This window comes from Elaeis guineensis, chromosome 1 (genome assembly GCF_000442705.2).
Source record: "Elaeis guineensis isolate ETL-2024a chromosome 1, EG11, whole genome shotgun sequence".
NCBI lineage: Eukaryota > Viridiplantae > Streptophyta > Magnoliopsida > Arecales > Arecaceae > Elaeis > Elaeis guineensis.
This window is the reverse complement of record NC_025993.2, coordinates 133,032,580-133,055,118: the sequence shown is the minus strand read 5'-3', so window position 1 is coordinate 133,055,118 and position 22,539 is coordinate 133,032,580. Positions and strand designations below refer to the sequence as shown.

Sequence of the window (22,539 nt, the reverse complement as noted above, 5' to 3'; positions counted from 1 at the left end):
ATATGAAAATAACCTATATAAGGCTTTCTACCCTTCCATAGTTCATAAGATGTTTTCTTTAAAATTGATCTTATTAAGGCACGATTTAGAATGTAATATGCTATATTAATTGCTTCTGCCCAAAAGTACTTTGGGAGCTTGCTTTCACATAGCATGGTACGTGCCATTTCTTCTAGTGTTCTATTTTTTCTTTCAACTACTCCATTTTGTTGTGGTGTTCTAGGTACTAAAAAATTATGATCTATGCCTTTTTCATCATAAAATTTTTCAAAATCTTTATTTTCAAATTCAATTCTAGATCACTTTGAATAGAAACAATTGGTAAACCTTTTTCATTTGAAACTTTTCGGTAAAACTTAGAGAATACAGAAAATACTTCATCTTTGGAAGCTAAAAATAAAACCCAAATAAAACATAAAAAATCAACAATGATTACAAAATCATATCTTTTTCCTCCTATACTAGTTATCCTTGTAGGACCAAATAAAACTATATGCAAGAGTTCTAGAAGTTTAGAAGTTGAAACAATATTTTTAGATTTTAAAAAAAATTTATTTATTTACCTAATTGACATGCATCACATTTTATTTTTATCAAAACTAATTTTTGGCAAACCAAAAATCAAATCCTTTTTAATGATTTTAGAAGTATGTGCATACTAATATGTGCAAGCCTACGATGCCAAAGCCAACTAGTCTCATTAATTTTAACATTCATGGTCATAAAACATTACATGCTTTGTAACGAGAGATTATCCAAATCAATCATGTAAATATTGCCATGCCTATATCCAATGAATCTAGTGCTAGCATCAGTGGGACTAGTTACAATCACATAGATGATTCAAAAACTACTTTATAATTTTTATCACATAATTGACTAATACTTAACAGGTTATGTTTAAAACCATCTACAAGTAAAATATTTTTTAATGCAAGTGGAAGGAGTGATACCAATGTTACCGATACTGATAATTTTTCTTTTGTCATTATCTCCAAAGGTGACTATCCCTCCATTCTTGGCTTCCAATGTAATGAATTGTGATTCATCACCTGTCATATATCTTGAGCATCCACTATCAAGATACCACTTCTTTTGTGTTACTTGGGATGCAAGACACACCTGCACACATGAGATCAAATTTTAACCTTAGGTACCCAAGCTAACTTGGGTTCTTTGAGGTTAGCCACAATGGTTCCTTTTGAAATCCATATTTTCTTAACCTTTCTACCATTAAATTTGTTTGATGAACATATATATACTTTATGCCCTATCATACCACATCTAAAACAAGTAACATTTGGCAAATTTCTTATGAATTCATTGACAAAAATATTTTTGAAGGACTTCTATTTTCTTAGAGTATTGTAGTCAAGTTTTGCTTTATTATATACAACCTTTTGACTGTTAATAATCATCTGAAGTTTATTTGAACTTAAAGTAAATTTGTCAACTATATGTTTTAACTTTGATATCACTTCCTTTAGTTTTTTATTTTCTTTTATAAGAGTTTCATTTTGACTAGAGAGTTTTTTTTTTTTTTATTAGTAATTGATTCTTTAGATCTAATTCTTCATTTTTCTTATCAATTTTTTTTTCTTACTTAATTCATGATTTCTTGATTTTAGATTTTTATTTTTAATTCCTAATTCTTTTAGATCGTTTAAGAGTTTATGAAAAACTTCTAATAATTTATTATAAGTAAATTCAGATTGAGTTTCAAATGATACCTCATTGTCGTGTGCCATAAGGCACAGGTTGGCTTCTTCTTAGATTTCTTCATCAGTGGTGGAGTTGTCACTGTCACTCTACGTAGCCATCATGACCTTCTTCTTCTTGAACTTCTTTTAGTTTTTCTTGAGCTGAGGGCATTCTGATCTAAAGTGGCCAGGCTTCTTGCACTCATAGTAAATTATGGGCTATCCTTTTTCTTTCTCTTTACTTGGCTCCTCTTTAGCTGGTGGCTTTCTCTTGGTCCCTTATCTTTTCCTTCTCATGAACCGTCTGAATTTTTTAGTGATCAGGGTCAAGTCCTCATCTTCTTCGCTGTTGTCTGATTTTTTTGAGTCATCTTCTTTTTAAGCTATTGACTTGAGGGCTATAGTCCTCTTTCTTCTGATTTTCTTTTCAGTGTGTTGCTTCATGGTCAGTTCATGGGTCATGAGAGATCCAAGCAGTACCTCCAATGGTAGAACATTCAAGTCCTTGGCCTCTTGGATTACAGTGACTTTCGCTTCCCATGATTTTGGTAATGACCTGAGCACTTTTCTCACAAGATTACTGCTAGAGTAACATTTGCCAAGACTTTTTAAGCCATTTATGATGTTAGTAAATCGAGTGAACATTTGAGTTATTGATTCTTCAGGTTTCATTTTAAACAGTTCATAGTTATGCATAAGCATATTGATTTTAGATTCTTTTACTTAGTTTGTGCCTTCGTGTGTGACTTCTAGCCTATCCCAAATTTTTTTAGCAGACGTGCATGTGAAAATGCGATTAAATTCATTAGCATCCAAAGCATAATATAAAATTTTCATGACTTTAGCATTGAACTGAGCTATTTTCTTATCAAAATCATCTCATTCACCTTCCGGCTTAGGAATAGACATGCCATCAATCAATTTGGTGGGTGTGTGTGGTCCATTTACTATGACACTCTACATATCATAGTCAAGTGCTTGAATAAAAATTTTCATTCGAGCTTTTCAATAGGTGTAGTTTGACCCATTGAAAAGTGGAGGTCGGTTTGTGAATTGCCCCTTGGATAGGGATGTGCCGAATTGGGCTGTCATGGATCTTTAGCTCTTGATGGTTAAATCAAACAAGAACTAGAGCACCAGACTCTGATACCACTTGTTGTCCAGATATGGAGCCCAAGGGGGGTTGAATTGGGTCTTTTTGAAATTTTAAAAATTAAACTACTTAAACAATGTGCCAAGGTGAAGGGTGAAGTGTATCAACTTGCAATAGAAATAAAATCAGACACAAATAAAAAGTAAGCAAGTAATAAGCATAAAGAACTAGAAAAGAGAGGCAAGCACAACAAACACAAAGAATTTATAGTGGTTCGGTATCAACCTTGCACTTACATCCACTCTCCAAGTTCTTACTTGAAAATTCAATCCACTAAATGGATAACAATGGATTACACTACGTCGGACACCTTCGATCCTTACCTTCTAAGCAAGAACACTTATTTTTCGGATACAAACCAATCCTCAACACTCTGATTCAGGGTTCGGATCAACCCAAACAAGTTTTGGAACCGCCCAAAACTCAAACATCCTAAAATTATTTGAGAAAAACAGAGTATACAAATTTCAACACACAAACCCCTTAAATACACATAATAAAAGCAATAGAAATACAATACTTAAGGGATGGAAGCCTTTGCTATACACTCTCAATGAGTTCCACACTTGATTACTGCAGGAGAGTAGTTGGTGAAGTGCTTAAATGCTTCAATCTCTCTCTTAGGGCAGAAAATAGCTTTTCTCGGATTTAATCTTTGAGCTTGCAAAAACTTATGATTTTTCACTTCAAGAAAGCATTTATAATTGCCATTTACCCTTGAGAATGTCTTAGAGTTGGTATAGAGCCATTAGAGTATGTTTAATGCACATTAAATGCATCAAAAATGGGCTGAAAATTAGCCGTTACGCATGCTCGCAGAAATGGAGCGTCCCATAGGCGTCCCACTGGTATTGGGACTCCCATCGGATGTCCCAATTGGGCAGACAAAAAGTTCTGCTTTCTGTTTTGGTCTCAGGATGTATCTCATGGGGCATCCCAATTATATGGGGCGTCCCAGGTGGGTCGTCCCATAGCATGCCATGACCCAAAATACTGCGTGCCGGCTGCCTAACAGAAGGGGATGACCCAGGTGGGTCGTCCCATCATGTTCTAACCCAATTTTTCATACATTTAAGGTTCGAAACTTATCAGAACTCATCCAAACGCTCTCAAATGAATTCAAATCAGTTTGGACACTCTCAAAGCCTTCAAAACTTCACCAACTTACTGAGACTTCAACTTTTGATATATTTGATGAAGCTTTTCAAACCCAATCTCTTGGACTATCTGAAACATCATAAAAATAATCTCTAAAACTTATTAGTAGTCCCCTCAAATAGTTTGTAATCATCAAAATCAATTCTTGAAGCAACAAGATGACAATAGATCGGATATAGATCAGATTGTCCATACTAGTCTTGTGATTAAAAATTATGTACCCATATTTGTTGAGTCAAGTCAGATCAAGTAAAGGTGCAGATCATGTCGGTTGATTGGATCAGATTGGATAAGAAACTCATTATATAAATATTATGAAATAATTATAATTTTGAAAGGAGGATTTAGATTAAAATTATATTAGATCAGATTTGGGATTGAGTATATTATTACTTACATATGACCCAAACCACTTTAAGTATCTTTTCTAGAACCCATATCTACCTGAATTTTAATTGGATCGGATTGGACCCGATCAGATTAGTCATCCAGTGGATCAGCTGAAATTATCATCCCTCAAAAATGTGTGATCATGGCTTATAACAATTTAACCCTATTTAGAAGGAAATTATTAGGAAATCTCACTGAACAAATCTAGTTGATTTACTTCAGCAATCTGGTTGCTCTTTCCATGGTCGAAGTAGCAGGGCATATCATTTGTCGTCGATCACTGCCACTGAATTCCTGATTGTTCCAAAGAGGTGTATCTGAGATCATGCCAATATGTATGCCCGGCAAAGATTTGCTCGTTAACCGCACTGTCAAGGAGATGATTGGGTGGTACAATGCCACCACTGTTAGTGATGTCTTATTAATTTGCTAGTCTCTCTATTTCGTGTATCAGAATAGCATGGGAGAACATGTTAATTTATTTCCTTCTCATTTTATTAGTTATTCAATGACTCTCTTTTTCACTATTAAAATGATTGCTCGAGTCGGTTTACCAACAACGGCAGATTATTGGAACACCTGTCTAATTAGTGTTTCATTCTGTCGCAGGTGTTTATCCCCCTGCAAGTATATTTTTGCAGGGGAATATTATTGGAATTGTTGGAATTTGGCTCATGTCCACTTCATATTAGCACGGGGGGCGGGCCCATAATCAAAATCGAAATGAAAATAAAAATCGAAATAGCTTGAAATCGGAATGATCAAATTCTTTGAAGCGTTTGATTCGTGACCGAAATCGAAATTGAAATTGGAATGAAAATTTAAATCCTTAGAGAAAATAAGAATTAAGTTTTATATAGATTGAGCCATTCTCATTCCATTCTGAAATCGAAATTAGACTCCTTCCAACCAAACGGTTGGAATGGGAGTCACCCATTCTGATTTCAAACCTCCACTCTCTCCAACCAAACATCCTCTGGATGTGAATATTATTTCATATGGCATCCATCCTCTCATCCTCTTCATGCAAGCACCGGATAAAATTATTGCATTATAATTGATATGTGTAACGTTAGGCCTTGATAGGTTTCCAGATAACTTTGGAATAAATCTAGATTATTCAGCCAAATTAAGCCCTCTTTCTGAATCAAGGAGAACGTAAGGTATTTTTGAGATTTCAAAAAAGTTAAAAAGCACTTATTAGCTAGGTATCTATTTCATTTTTAACTGATCATTTTTGCCGAATAATTTTTCTGGGTAAAGAGAATTGGAATTTTTGAAAAGATGAAGTTTATTTAGTTCATCTTTCATTTATTTAGATACTTGGAAAAGCTTATGCAGAACCTTACAGAGCCTTGTTGTTGGTTACCTCTACTTTGGTTACCAAGGAATTTTTAAGCTTTTGCAAGCTAGTAGAACATCATGTCAAGGTCCAACTTGCACAACAAAAAATAAGGAATAAACCCTTCTAAATGATCTAAACTAATCAAAGTTTTGAAAGATTTCTTTTTTTTTTTTTTTTTTTTCCTGAGAGGGCGAGAGAGGAAATGAAAGCTCAATTTTGATCATGGCAGTTCTAGGGATGCACTATTTGTTTTTTATTTTGAGTAAATGGTGGAAATTATACCCATTAGCCTTCACACAGTGCGAGTGAAAGAAGAGAAAAATAAAGGAGCCGAGGCTCCCACACGAACATAACATCAGACTAGTAGTTTATCCAACACCCATCAAAATGCACTACCAATATGCAGTTCAGTTTAAAAAAGAAAAAAAAAATCATTAAACCCACAAATCATCACCTTGCAGCCTTTATGGTCCTTCACCTTCTCTATAATAAATTTCTCAGCTTGAAATAGGCATATATTTATTTTGAAATATATGCGAACATGTTTAAGAACATGCATTACTATTTCTCACGAAGGTCTTGGTGTTGATATAACTTGGGTTCGATAAGGAAATCCACCAGAGTCAAGATTGTATGGATGCCAGAAAGAAAAGGCACACTCAATCCGCACAAAATTATTGTACTAGTTATACACATGAAAAAGAACATGAAATGTATATAAATTGTAGTCAGCTGGAAAACAATTTGGCGTGTGATATATGAACAAAGGTCAACCTCAGAAGAACAGCTCCAAAGGACATAGGAATAACCTATCTTGGGCACTTGCTAGATGGTTTGCTACCGTGAGAGTATTTTGCAGTGGTGGATCTCTGCAACTGAAATTTTGCTATTCCAGCTTCTTCCTGTCCTGCTCATGCTTAGGTGGTTCTGCAGGGAAGTATTTGATGCCCACAAGGTCACCAACTTTGCTGATAACCTGGAGGTAGCATGAAACATCACAAAACTTTGGTCAATGATCGCTGAGAAAGTCAACTAAAATAGTGATCCATAGAAAGGTGTACGTTGGAAATCAACTAACCTCCAGGCCTTTAATCAGGTCTTCTCTGGTGTGCGAAGCAGATATGCAGATACGAGCCCTTGCCAGGAGAAGAGGGGTTGCGGGGAATGCAACAGTCACAACAGCAACCTACATAGTTTTAGCAGCCGATAAGACAGTATGATATTTACCATGAAAATGGTGGTGGCAATTTAGATATTAGCCTGTGGATACTGGCATGGATAAGTATGAAATATAGATCAGATATATTTTGGCATATAGGTTTCCTACACAAGATAAGGTCAGGCGTTGACGCAAATCGAAGTGCTAATACGTCATATAAACTGCATTTGAAATAGACAGATACGTCTTTTGGTGGAAGAGAAACTTTTCTACAAGTCCCCCCTCCCAACAGATATCAGGCAAAGAGAAACACATTTTAGAAATCTCCATACATATATAGAAGAAAAAAAAGGAAAAAAAAGAAATGAGAAAAAATAAAATGAGACACAACAGGTACCATCTTTTGAGTGTGAAAAAGTCTACATCAAAAAGGAAGGAAGACAAATAATCATGGATTTTCGGAATGGATTGCAAGCAGTTATATGCTGATCTCATTAGAGTTTAATAAAGTGTACTAGGAGCGTTAAATATTTTTCATTATTGATTCCCTAACAGAAGAAAAGAAATTGAGCTAATGAAGAGAAAAAGCTGCATGCCACTTAAGACCTTGCTGTGTAACACTCATTAAATTAAGTCAAAAAGACAGCCAAGCTTACCATATCCATTTTGTCCACGTGGAACAGTGACCTTTTACAATTTATCATCTAGCCAAGCATGGTGAAATTTTAATGTTTATCTTCACGTCAAGTATGAAATTGAGGAAAAGTGCATAACCCAAATATCCATAGCCATTTTATCAAGCTCTGTTGAATCAACAATTTTGTCTTGTTTAATGATTCAAGATGTCAGATTTTAAATGAGTTACATAAAAAAGTTTTGAGTACAGAATTATCTTCACAAGGATACATTTGTCTACCAACATGCAGTCTGGCATTCAAAGTTAAATAAGATGTCATACTTACATTCTGTCTGAGACACTCCCTAGAGAAGGCTGGAATTTTTGCTGGGTTGTAAAGCATTATAGGCATAACTGGTGAGTCATTGTCCCCAAGAACCTCGAAACCCATTTTCTGAAGTTCTGATCGGAAGAAATTGCTATTCTCACGAATGCGTGCAAGTTTCTGGGCCCCTGATAAGCAAATAAATCACACATAAGAAACCTCCCAAAGATCAACATTAATGACATCATCACAGATCCTCAGGAAGATGATAAAATGTTTCAAAATATTTCCTTAGGTACCTCTGTTAGACCCATCTTCTCCAAGAATAACTTTAATTGCAGATATAACCTGTTGCACAGCAGGTGGTGACATGGAAGTTGCATAAAGATGCGCAGGGCAAGTGTACTTCAGATATTGGATGATTTCCTGAAAAAGATAAAAGCGCAACTAAGCAACCTTGGACTCCATTTTTGTAGTTAAAAAACATAAAATTATACAAGGTGAACAAGAATTGGACCTTTGATGCTGCAATATAACCTCCACAAGATCCGAATGATTTGTAAATGTTCCCATCATAATATCTACATCAGCAGGATCCACTCCTAGGAGCTCGCAAACACCTCTTCCTGATTTTCCAATTGCGCCAATGCTGTGGGCTTCATCCAAGTATGTGTATGCCTGTTTCAAAGAAAAAGATAAAATAATCTAAGTTCCACAAATTCTAACCATTCCCTGGAGTACATTGCAAGCCAAAATTAATGCAACATACACATTGAATTGATCTCTAGTGTACAGATGAAAGAACAACAGCATTGTGTTGTTACCAGATGAATGTACGAAAAAGGAGAGAAAGCATAGGAAAATTAGAGATCAAGATTTCAATGTGGTCAAACCTTATATTTCTTGCACACAGCTATGATCTCAGGAAGTTTGCATAGCTCTCCTTCCATGCTGTAAATGCCCTCAACAATAACATGATTTTCTTCCAGGGTCTATGTGTTCGAGGCTGTCCCTCAGCTATCTGCTCTCTCAACACCTCTTCCAAGTGAGAGGGGTCTACAAGGAAAAGGGGAGTAAAGCTTGAGAACAGAAAATATAGTAGATAGGCTGACATTGTTGATCCACAGATATATAACTTACTATTATGTTGGAACACACGCACTGTTGCACCTGACCCTCGAGCACCATTGACAATTGAGTTGTGGTTCAGAGAATCACTAATTATCAGCCCTCCCTATATATGATCGTATTGAGCACATATAAATCAGTAAATTTTGGCCATATGAAGCCCATGTTTGCAACATCTAATTAAGTTAAGAAATTGTACAAACCTTCCCAATCAGAGCAGGAATGATAGCGGAGTTTGTCACATAACCCATGCCAAAAAGTATAGCAGCTGGCTTTCCAACAAATCGTGCAACCAGCTCCTCCAGCTCTGTGTGCAGTTTAGTCGTGCCTGATGCCAAACCAGGTATAAATTATCATAAATTCATGCAAATTTGCATGATTTAAGATATTAAGCAGAATATTCTTACCGCCATCAACACGAACACTACAGGTACTGGGTGAGTATTTCTTTAGAGACTCAATAACACGGGGCGTGCAGTATTCATCTGCTGCTGCAAACCCAAGGTAATTATATGAACCAAGGTTGAGACATTTAGTAGTATTTGAGGTCCGGCTGCACCAAGTAACAGAAACAGGCATAATTTTAGGACATCCCAAAGAAGATATCACCATCACAACATCCCAGAGAAGATATCACCATCACAAAAGCATTCTGTCTAATAGCAGCAGATGGAAAAAGATAATTTCTGTGCCATTATTGAGGCTCCAAATATCCTTGAAAAATGAAACCCATCCGCAACAGATATGTTCCTGATACCTAGGCTTACTAATTATGACCAAATCACCATACCTAATGGAAAATCCATATAGATGTACTTACTGTAGTGTCTTGTTATTGTCATTTGAATAACGCTCAACCACATCAATCCAAGCATCTGGGGCACTTGCAATTGGCCGGCCAAAACAGTCCTGCCAAAACAGAATATTGTGTTAAAAGATCATACTTCAAAAGCTTTTTGGGTAAAATCCTTATAAACTTGTAGTGCTTTAAAGATATGAATGATGATATTATCCTAGGAAATCATACTTGTTCTGAAGACAATACTATAGCAATCTCACTATCCTAAATGTGCACAAGTTCTCTCACCTAGAAAATAGGATCATTCTGGCTATCACAGAAATCAGAACCAAAGTAGTGAGAAGGAACATATCTCATTGTAGTTCTTACTCCAGACTTATATGATTTTCGTCTTGAAACAAGCTCTCACATGCACAAAGTGATGTAAGATGCATGATAAAATCTGCAAACTTCAGGTACCTTGGGTCTACTGTCCTTCCAAAGATATAACTCAATAGAAATGTATAATTCTTAGACATATAATCACTTGTAAGAAAGCTAAATTCAAGAAGATTTTCAACTTGTGTTTTCTTATTCTCTTATTATTGGCATCAAAAATCAGATCAAATCTGGAGCATGGATTTAGAAAGGTTGGAGTGTGAACCATACTAGGACGGCACTAGGTTGTGTGAATAAAATTAGTTTGACTTGGTAAAAGTCTTAGTTAACTGGTGACTTTTAATAATTAACTATATCACTTGGTCTACATGTATTTGCATTATAATTAAATTTTTCTACTTGGTTGAACCCCAAGTCTTATCCTCTACCCGATGAATTATGCATCACTCATTTTCTCCCTTCTCATCCTTGCCTAATAATTCCATTACTTCTGGTCTTCCACTACTTTGGTTGCCAACTGCGTTACATTCATCATTTTTGTAGTTGTTATGACAAAACATAATAAGAGCATAACATAAGACCAATCATTTTCTTGAACCCAGAGCACCGGTTGCAAAAACCAAATATCAGAAAAGAAAAAAGAGAAAACGAAAAGAATCTAATTTCCTATGGAAAAGAAACCATCATCAATAGTTAAATAACCAAAAACCTATCAACAGTTCTCTTTTCCTGCATCTCCTATTTGTTTGTCGATAAGTACTGAAAGCGCTGAAACATGCACCAGAATTATTCTCAAATGCTTTCAAAAAGCAACTTTTACGCCAATATAATGGAATATATTATTCTGAATCATTCTGGCCAATACGACACAGTCCTTATTCAATAAATTCATATCTTTCTTTAGAGGGAAAAGAAGGTTGAGGCGTCATCAGAAGAAAACCGATTGCATTTCAGAAAGAAAAAAAGATGAAATCTTGAACGAGAAATCGAGCAGAAGATCGAAGCAAGAAAAGACCTGAATGCGGAGATAGAGGCGACGGGTGTAAAAATCCTCGAGGCCCAAGCAGATCGGCGCATAACCCTGCTTCCAATGGCAACCAAATCCCTCTCAGAGACCAAATCAACAGGAGATACCAAAGAAACTGGATAAAACTAGAAGACCCAAATGGAGGAAGAATAGAAACCAAGGAGGAAGGCGGGACCTTGAGGTCTTTGGATTTGGACCAATCAATGAGCTTCCGGAAGAAATCCCGCAGCTGCCCGAAGGCGAAGAGGAGGCCGTAGCTGAAGAGGGTCGTGAGCGCGGTCAAGTACGGCAATCTCACCATCGTTATCTTCGCCGGTCGTCCGAACCGCTGCCAATCGCGAGAGAGAGATCTAAGGAGGGAGGGCAGGGCAGACCAATAGGGATAGGGATGAGGATAGAGGGAGGGGAGGTTAGGGTTTTAATGGGGAGGGGAATGGTCGTCAATGGCGTCCAGAGGTCAGAGAGAGAGAGAGAGGTTTGAACGTTGAATTGGAGGAAGGGGAGGAAACGAGAAGGGGCGTGTTGACCGGGGAGGGGAGCTCCCTCACTCGGTCTCTCCTCTCTCTCTCTCTCTCTCCTCAATGGGCGTTTCCCAGGGAATTTATTTATAATGGTATGATCTGGTTTAATATTTTAGAATGCTATTCAATATTAAGCTCTTAATTAAAAAAATATTAATTGATTGGGTTAACAATGAGAACAAAATGTCAAATGATTGTGGCCATTTTTATGATCGTGGACTTCATAATCACATGGAATGTCATATATAGTCAAATAATCTACAATGTCAAATGTTAAGAATCTTAAAAAATTACACATACCTACGAAGGAGCCAATAATGCTGAATTATATTATATGTGGCCGGTCACATAACTGCTATGTTATGTATATCCATGGCAATAGCTCATTTTCAATTCGTAGATATTTTATTTTTTAAATTATATATATATTTATATTAAATTAATATAATTAATCTATTTTAATAAAATAAAATGATTGTAATTTTTTTAGATATTTATACAAAATATAATTATTAATATAAATATTGTATATAAATATTTAAGTTTTTTTCATTCTATCTATAAAATTTATATAATTTAGTATTTAAAGATATCTATAAATATTACAAATTTTATAGAGAGTCTATATGTATAAAAAATGAGTATAAACCGGTGTTGCTTGGGATGAATCACATAATTCATATTAGATATAACTATGATTCTCTCTAATTATAGGTCAGGAACTTGGTGGCATAATGTTATTGATCATGGCTCTATAAAGAAAAAATAAATTATATGGCTTATAATAATATTACTAATTCTAAAAAATATATTGTTATTGATTTTGTTTAGCTAAATAATATTTAAATAATTACTTGGAATATATATTACCATGCCTAGCCAACAATTTATTAGTTCCTCTCTTGAAAAAAGGGCAATTTTAGCCATTTCAATTTTGCATAGTACTTTATGATTATGCCCAATCCAGTAAAACTTAGCTAAACCATTGTTCCCCTACTTCTTCCATGAAGAGGTTTAAGGTTTGAGCTCAAATAGTGGCATATATCTTCTACAAAAAAAAAATAGTGACATATGTTGTATTTCTTTAAGGAAAAATGCATACAATGTAATGGGCATATTCTGAACAATTAGACAAGCACATTTTTCATGCTTCAAGTGTGATCTCCTTATGCCATAAGATTTGGTGATTTTTTTGAGGTACTACAATAAAATCAATAGTGACATCATATGTTAAGATTTATAAAAATCTCAAACCTTTGAAATGATCTAGTGAAACTACAGTTGAGAAAGTCATTAAATTAACATGTATGGCCAGAAATTAGCTGTTAGACCATGTGAAGGCATCAAAGAATGGATTGATTCCATCAAATGGAAAGCATCCAGCTCATTGACTTTTAGCTCTAATGAAGTCCATGTTGGCTAGAATACTTTCTTCAGCTTTTTTCTTTGCATTAGGAGCTAAGCAAATCTATGGAGGCCATACATCCATGACGCAATGACACAGCAATAGATAAATTGACAAGCTCTCACTACAAAACAATTCTAATGATCAAATAGTCTGTATTAAGATACAAAAAGCCATTTGCATTAACAAATGAACCCTTCGTGAATAGAGTGTTGGCAAAATGGGTTTCTAAGTTCATAGGTTGCCATACTATTACTTTCACATGCACACATACACATGCACATATATACAACAATTTTTTTTTTAAAAGTAAATATAGTAACTTTGTTTTTTCTTACACTATGCTGCTACTACTTTAGATCATTATATCCAAAAAGTATAAAAAATTAATAAATAAAATAATTAATATTAAGCTCATAGACTTCAATATTTACTCCTATCTATAAATTTCTGTGTCAAGTCATCCTATACTAACGCATGAAAAATATTTTTTTAAATTAATAACTTTTTGATTATTAACCATTCTCCTTTTTAAATATTATAAGCTATTAGATATTTTATTTTTTGATATCTGTGGATGTATTTATTTTTAATTAATTTAATAAAACTTATTTTTTTAAAAAAAAATTGCACCTCACCTCCTTTCAAGAACAGTTAAAAATAATAAATAAATAAATAAATAAATGAAAATTATTATCATTTACTTGAATATATATATATATTTTTGGCTGGGACGTACTTAAATCTGGACTCTACATAGGGAACAGGAAAAGCCGGCCGAAACCGGGACCAATCATCAGCCATTAACGGCCGAAGATCATTTACTAGCTCATGACCGACCCATTCAACACGTTTTGTCCAAAGCCCATTTTGGGAGCTACAAACAAAGTTCCAAATTCCAAGCATGGAATCTGTTGTGTTGGTCGACTTCATCCCAAGTCAAGCTTTCAGATGACCCAATACAATATTTGCATCATGTTTTTCCTCAAATTGGGTTCAGACACGAGAGGTGTCAGAGTTAAACTAATTTTCTTTCTTTGAAAAAATAAAATGAAAAATATAAAGGATCCAACTGCTACATGTTTTCAGATGGCCCTTCTCTTTGCTATACATTTTCCTTATATTAGTTGTGTTATATGTTGCCTTTTTAAAGCGTTTGATTGAAACTAATCCTTCTCTGGTATAATTTATATCTGTTTTATAATCCACAACAATTCTACAGAAAAGAAAGAGAAAAGATGAAAAGAAAAGCAGAAATACAAAAATATTGGGTTTGTTAACGGGTGAGGCTGGTTTGAATGCCCCGACACCTAATTTCGAAAGAAGTCAGGCTAAGTTTTTGGACCACAGGCTAGGCTTGAGCTTAAAAATTAAGACTCTGATAATTTTCAGACCAAGCTTAACCAGAAGATTAGGCTAAGACATGAATAGAGTCTCGTTCTAGACCTGATCAAATCTGCAAGTATATACCGAGTCAAATCAAATTTGGAGCCAATACCTTCAGGTCTAAACCCAACCTGGTCCATTGACACTGATAGAAAAATATGAACAAATGAGCTTTGAACAAGGTACTAATTATTTATGTTTGCAATTTACAAATTTCATTTACATGTACTTTCGTTTATATGGAATTATTAGAGGCAACAAAGATTTTCCCAATAACCATCCCTGATGATTGAGCAAGATTTAAAAGAACTGGTCCTAATTTTGATGGGGCAATCTGCTTATTTGTAACTGACTTTTTTCTTGAATCGTTGCCCCTAGAATTTTCTCCAGTAATGTAATTCACAAAATGGAGACCAATACATATTACACTAAGACTTACCTTTGAAATTAGAACACCTTCTAAAGTCTTCTTGGTTTAAATGGAGGACATATTCATGTTGATTCTGAAAACAACATGCAATGAATCCAAGTACATAAATGTGTGTCTGGCTGTAACCCAACTTGCACGGCAAATATTTAGAGCACGTTGATATCAGGGAGCCTGCCGTTCACTGTGGATCAATTCGATCATTAAGTTCAAATGATGTCAAAGGAAATGGCGACAATGGAAGAGGTCATGGTCAAAATCGGTTGGCCCACTGGTCGTTTAGAGGATGAAATATTAATTGATTTTGGGAGGTGTAGCGTTACCTGGGTAATTAAACACGACCATTCATGCGCTCTCGGTCTATCACTAGTCAATACAACTTAGTCAAATCCCCGTCTGGGTTTAAAATATAGTGTTTGGTTTATTTATAACCTTTCAGGTCAGGTACTTGTTACGTTTAATTTATTTTCTATTTAATGTTATAGAAAAGAATGCTCATTGGTTGGACCGAATCCATGGTCAGCAGATTAATCTAACCATGAAGCTGCATATATAAAGCCGAACTAAATGAAAAAGTATACAATATATGCATGTTAGTATATCTTACTTCACATTTGGACTGGTCCACTAGCTTGATGATGATCTTGGTCCAACCATTATTTAGTATATAAAAAAGCTCGTACTATAAAAAATTACGAGTCATCAGTCAACTTTACTTAATCATATATTTATTTTACTATTTTATCTGATCGCTTACATTATCCAAAAAAATCTAATATATTTATCTTGGTATTAGTTTAATTTATCCTAATATTTGGCTTAAAATTATAGACTTTGAAAAGAAATTGCACTGCGACTTAGGTTGAGCAACAATGAGGCTAGCTCCATTCAAGATGCTTTGAAATTTATCTTAAAATTTTTAAAATATTAAAAATATAACTATAAGGTATGTGTTTATGATGTAGCACAGACTTGTATATCAAAGACTTGCGGAGCTTGGTTAAGACACTTAATAATTAGGAATAGGAACAAAAATGATGTCTAACTGAAAAAAAATGTGATGGAGAGGGTTTCCACTGACCTTTTCATGGAGGAGCTATTGGGAGTGGAGGGTCCAAATCATACCTTAGTTTGGCAGGTTCTCAGTGGATCTATCGATTGCATCCCTGGGGGCCATTTCCAAGAGATCAAGTGGTGGCTCCACCATCTCCTGGTTCCACTAGTGATTGAACATCACCCAATGCATTGAACCTGGACAATCTTAATCTCAGGTTGTCCAAGGAAGCTAGCAAGAGATGAAAGTTTGGTGAAACTTGAAAGGGGGCTTCCAAGCCCTATCACTCTCAAAGAGGTTTCTTCTTTTTTGTGTACTGTCAGATAAGGCAAATGCAAGGATTTTGGACAAGGGACCTTGGCCTTGATAGACAGATTTTGGTGCTAGAATGCTGAAGGCCAAAGTTTAAAGGCTTCAAAAGACTCCATCTGATACTCATATCTAGCTTTGCCTACCTGATCTTCTGTTGGAAGTTTGAGACAAAGAAATAATTATGAAGTTTGCTTGTGTGGCCGTTGCATCTCATTATCTCGATGAATGACAAAGACATCAACATGCATGAATGACAAAGGCATCAACATTGCCTAAATCAATCTCATAGAAAACATTTGCTCGAATACAAAACTCAAGATAAATGAGAAGATTTTCTAGTAGGAGTTTATATATGAAAATCTTCCTAAAATTTGTTATAGTTGTGTAAAAATTGGGACCACCTTAGAGGCCTATAATTGCTGCAAAGAGGTAGTAGACAGCACCTCATAAACTCTCTATAGTCCATGGATTTTGTAAATGGAAAAGATTATATTGTATTTGTCGTACTCAACATCATGAATATAGCTCTACATATACACTAAAGTGGAAAGGCTACTATGGTTGCTTTACAATTATATCCAAACAAATATTGTAGTTATACAATTATATCCAATAATCACAATCAAGTAAATATGATAAGTTTGACCCTGAATCCTTATATTGATGCAACCATAATAGTCATGATATTTCGTGACCATAATGAATATGATATTCTGATCCTGGAATCCTTATAGTCATGCGACCATAATAGTTATGATCTTAATAACTCATAATAATATTCATATTTTCTCTTAAACTCAAGATAGGTGACTAGAAGCAAGCTTGAGTTTGGATATTAAGAGACAAAAATAGCCTGGAGGATGAGCTTTGATGAAAATATCAGCTAGCTAATCTACAGAAGAAATAGAGGGAAGATGTAAAGTTCCATAAAGTAAATGGTGGCACACAAAGTAATGGTTAATCTCAATATGCTTAGTTCATTCATGAAAAAAATATCATTATGAGCTATTTGGTTTGCACTTCGATTGTCACAGTATAATGGAACAGGAGTAGTATATAAAACGCCCGTATCTTGTAATAACCAATGCAACTATATCAATTCATCAATGGTATCTGCAAGTGCACGATATTCAACTTCAGTACTTGATCGGACAACTATTATTTGTTTCTTGTTGGGCCAAAAAATAAGTAAATCTCCAAATAAGAAATAGTATCTAGTTGTTGCCTGATAATCAATTGGATCACCCGCCTAATCAGCATCAGAAAAAGCATGTAGTTCAAGGATTGACTAAGATGAAACATGTAAGCCATGAAATATTTTTTCGTTTATGTACCGTAGGATGCGGATCACTACTACATAATGCATGGAGTATATTGTAGATAAAAACTACTTACCAGATATACGGCATAATCAATATCTAGTTTAGTAATAATGAGATAAACCAAACTACCAACTAACTATTGATACAGAGTAGGATCAGTCAATAGCTCTCCATCTGTAGCAAAGAGTTTGGCATTAGTCTTAATGAGAGTATTAACTATTTTGTTATCGATCAACTCTGCTCAAACAAAATAATCAGAAGCATACTTAACTTGTAAGAGATAAAGTCCATCATCAGATATTGAGACTTCAAAACCCAAAAAGTAATTAAGAGAACTTAAGTCTTTTATCTCAAGCTATTGATTGAGAGAATGCTTTAAATCATAATTACCTCTAGTATCGTCTCTAATAATGATCATATCATCCACATAAAGTAGAAGTAAAATGAGTCCACTAAAAGTCTTATGAATAAAAAGTATCGAATTACGAGCACTAGCAATAAAGTTAAATTGAGCAATGATGAATTTAAACTTTACAAACCGAGGACAAAGAGCCTCTTTAAGGCTATATAATGTTCGACACAATCGACAAATAGTGTTAGGAGGATGAGGATACCCAAGAGAAGGTTGCATGTAAATCTCTTCTTCTAAATCACTATTGAGAAAAATATTTTTTTACATCCATTTGAAAGAGAGATCATTTTCTAATAGAAGCGATAACTAACAAAGAACAAACTGATGTTAGTTTAGTGCAGAAGCAAAGGTCTCCTAGATGTACCTTGTAATGCTTAACCGTACCATCTAATCAAGATTTGATCTTGTATGCCCATTTGTATTCAACGTGAAAATTTTCAATCCATTAATTATTTTCAAATAATTATAAAATCAGATCCTATCGACTAATCATCCTAGCTTTTTCTAAGCTAGTCACTCATTTTGTAGGTATGAGCAAACTTAGTACACTCTATTTCCAAGTACGGATCAACCTATCCCCAAGTTTTAGCTCATGTAAAACTTATTCTTATAAGTATAAGAGCAAAACAATAAAAATAATGAAAGCTCCTTAATGAGCATACTATAAACAATTAAAGTGTTTTATAAATCAATGAAGAAGCCTCTTGACTGCACCCTTCAACTGGAGAAGAACAATAAAAGCACTAGGAAGTGGTGGTTGGAGTTGAAGTGAATGTTTTTTTGCAATGAATACTTCTATCTCTTTGGAAGTGGTTTCTCTTGGATTCTTGATGTATTTTTCCTCATTTTAGAAGCCTTTTGGAGATGGATAGAGGGGCATTAATTGTATCTTTTTTGGATTGAAAAACTAATCATAATAATCTATTAGGACATAAAGATCGACATTAGTGTCACCCCATGGCATAGGGGGTAGACACTAGTATGAAAAAAAGAGGATAGCTCTCTATTACCACCATGTAGTAAGTATCACCCTCTGGTCCAAGGATCGATACTAGTGTCACCCCCTCTGGCATGCCAAGTATGCCAACATTCCATTTTCAAAGAGGATGGCCTATAGATGGCCCTCTAAGCTCCAAAGGCCAGTTCTTGATGTCCGAATTGCTGATTTATCATATTTTTGACTATTGAATACTATGAAATTACCTTCTATCTATCTAAAGTCATTTTTTCATATTTTTGAAACTTTCGAAAACCATCAACCTTGTCTCCAACTCGAAAAAATTGATACTTTGGCCTTCTCTATGCATGCTTATTTGCTTAAACTTCCTGAGCTTCCTTGAAGCAAGCTTTTAAACTACTTCAAAGATATGTAGCTATTAATATCTCTTTTAAATATTTTATAATCATTAAAATCAATTCTTGGAACAATATCGAGTTTTTTTATGATCTAATCTAATTTGATGATGGCATTATTTATTCTTGAGGATTTCTTTGTCGTTTAGTCGTTACACAATTGAAATATATATTCTAATGAAAACTTACATATTATATATGAAAGTAGAGTAAATAAAGTGCTTCCTATTTTATATAATAAATTCTAATGTAACATTAAGTTTCACTAACTTAAACATTAAAGACAACTCAAACATGAATGATATTTTGATGGTTTGTGTGTCTCTTAGCTTCTACAGTTCATCAAACATGATGGTGATGGGTGGTCAAGATTGGAGGATATCCATCCCTTAGAAATGAGACCCATGGCCAATGAGAGTGCGCGTCAATAGATGGGAAATGTCAGGCTTGGTGAGTAGAATAATGATGCATCTTAAAAGATCTACCTGCCTTTTGATTTTCAAAGCTCTACCTCTCCAAAATTGATAAAAAAAAAAAAAAGGGAGAAATACACAATGGTTTCTAGTAGCATGTCCCAAGTTTTTCTGTGTCTCAAAACCCTTGTTCAACTTGCAGGTAATTATTCTCAGCTACACTCCTCATTGTTGTTATCTTGTATTGTTGTTATCTTGTACTATAATTATAAAATTTCTTTCTTTTTTCTAAAGATTGTGTTTCATATTAGTTAATAATATATAGTATTTATTTAACATTTATTACTTCATATTGATGATTATAATAAAATTTTGGTACATCTGCTTTCTTAATCCAATTGTCTAGCCCATATTACTTGCTAGTTTTCCAATAATAAAAAAAGAGGACGAACCATTACATAACCATTCTTCATATAATAAGAGTGAAAAATGAGACCATCACATCACCATTTTAAACTAATCAAACTGCTGCATAACCAAATAATCACTGGCAAATAGGACTGACCACTACAGTTTCAATAAAAACTTACACATACCCATATGGTCCACAATGTCGGAAATAAATAAACACAAAAACTAACTCACTAACCACCTACATTCCCAGCATGTCTTGTAGAAATTTTATAATTTGAATCTCTAGTTCCCGAAAAGAAAAATCCCAAATCCATGAAATCCTAGTCCCCATGTAATTATTCCTAATCCCAAATTTGATAATTCAAAAATAAACACCTCAATCCCCATATGTTAATTCTCAAATAAGATCCGAATTCATAAAAAACAAAAACAATTGCAATGTGCCTCATTGTTGGTTTTTTGCTCACTTTTCTGCTTTGATTTGGTAAATGGAGGCTTCAATTTGGTGAAAAAAGGCCTTGATTTAGTGATTTAGGGAGGAAAAGAGTTTCAAAATCACATGGAATTGTATGGAAAGTAAACCCTTGATCCTATTTCATTACATGGGATGATAACAGGGGAGTCTGGTAGAGCTGACCTCAGGTGAATTAAGTGTTACATTTTAAAACACAAACGGGCTTAGTAAAATTAAGCCTCACCATATATGGGTAATATATAATTATCCCTAATATAATTTTGGTCACCTAAACCAAATTCCTAAGACATAAGTATACGGTATATATTATGTAAGATTTGGACCAGACCGGACTTGAGCTAGGCTGGACTAAACTCGAAGCGAACCCATTTTAACAAGGAGGATTATCTTATTGGGCCACGCCCGCTGGGCTCAATATCCATACCAAGGCCCATTTCAGCTGCGGGACCGGTGAGGAAAGGCCGCCAACCAAGTGTGGTGGTGACGGTGTTGGTAGGATTTTGGGCAAGCCCAGAAAAGGAAAACAAAACTCTTTCTTTTTTTTTCTTTTTAACTATTAATCCATGCGACCAATCCTATCCCCCACCGTTCTTAAAATCCCACTACCACCTGGATGCCGGGTTTCCTTTCATCCGGCAGCTTGAAATAGAAAAACCGAATTCACCAATTTTTTCATTCTTGAAATAATTTAAAAAATCCTTTATTTATTATTTTAATTTATTTAGTTCCCAAAAAAATAAAAATTAGATTCAAAATATTAACCTAGACTATCTGCTCTTTTATAACATGCAAAGTCGGCCCTCACAAAACCATAGTGCTTTGATAGCACTATTATAATTTGTGGTAATAACTGATGTGCATGTAATCCGCAATATGATAACCATGTAAAGGCAAAAAATATAGGTTGAAGAACATACCTTTTTTTTTTTCTGATAGAGAAAGAACGTACTTTTCTCTAATCCCGTCTGCTCCCATAGTGCAACTAAAGCAAGAGCACAGCCTACCAGAGACTGGCATCCTGGTCTTCACTCTCCAACTTCAATAAGAAGATAGGTGGGGTATCCTCACCAAGTGCTAGCTTGCTCTTAATTTGTGAATGGAGAGAGGGGCCATGATTTTATATTTATACCCCTTATTGGATCCTCCATCATAGTCTTAGTGTTTTATCATCATTAGGAAACGTTTCTAAAGATGTCTCAAGTTTTTATCAAAAGAATGTCTCTAGAAGATTGTAGAAAATGATAGTTAGACCATATAAGAAAATAATTTTAACAGTAGGATCATCAAATTATTCTTGGTTGTATTCATTGTCCCTGAATTCTAGATTGATGAAGGAAAACAGTTTAGAAAGTTGAATAAAATTAGATAATTGGGGACCTTTTATAACTTTATATATCTATCTCTGGCATTTGTTTTTTTCCCCCCTAATTTCGTGCCAAAATACATACCGCAGATGTTTGTCCCAGGCTGAAGTTGTGCCTCCATCGAGTTCTAATAACTCTATACTGGGCGAGACAAATAGAAAAAGGAATATATGGACGTCCAATGTGAAAATTGGCATGATTTAGTATTCCTGTGGGGGTTCAGTTGTTAATTTGTGTGTGTGTGAGGCGCTTATCAAGCTCCTAGAGCCCATGATGTCATATCAATATCAAAATTCAAAATAAATTCTTTATCGGTGGTTAACGTTACTTGTGTAAACTGCAACGTCTAGTTTATCGCGGCCAGAATGAGATATAATGGCAAGAGATTAATTTGTCCTCACTCCCTGCAATATAAAACATGAGCATCACCAATCCTTAGAACTCTGGCTTTCTTGAAGATTGTTTAAATAGGATTCCTCGTGCGTGGAATATTTCTGCTGTTT

The 22,539-nt window shown here is 34.7% G+C and overlaps 1 protein-coding gene across 1 annotated transcript; it reads right to left on the bottom strand.

The window, feature by feature from the left end:
* Positions 1-6,375: 6,375 nt before the first annotated feature.
* LOC105034240 (long chain base biosynthesis protein 2a) lies at positions 6,376-11,670 on the bottom strand. The gene is given in 14 exon segments (XM_073262044.1): positions 6,376-6,722; positions 6,825-6,932; positions 7,868-8,034; positions 8,146-8,272; positions 8,364-8,407; positions 8,410-8,524; positions 8,740-8,822; positions 8,825-8,902; positions 8,987-9,080; positions 9,178-9,302; positions 9,382-9,527; positions 9,795-9,883; positions 11,167-11,232; positions 11,354-11,670. Coding segments are annotated over 14 exon segments (1,458 nt in total). The 5' UTR covers positions 11,480-11,670; the 3' UTR covers positions 6,376-6,632.
* Positions 11,671-22,539: the final 10,869 nt, after the last annotated feature.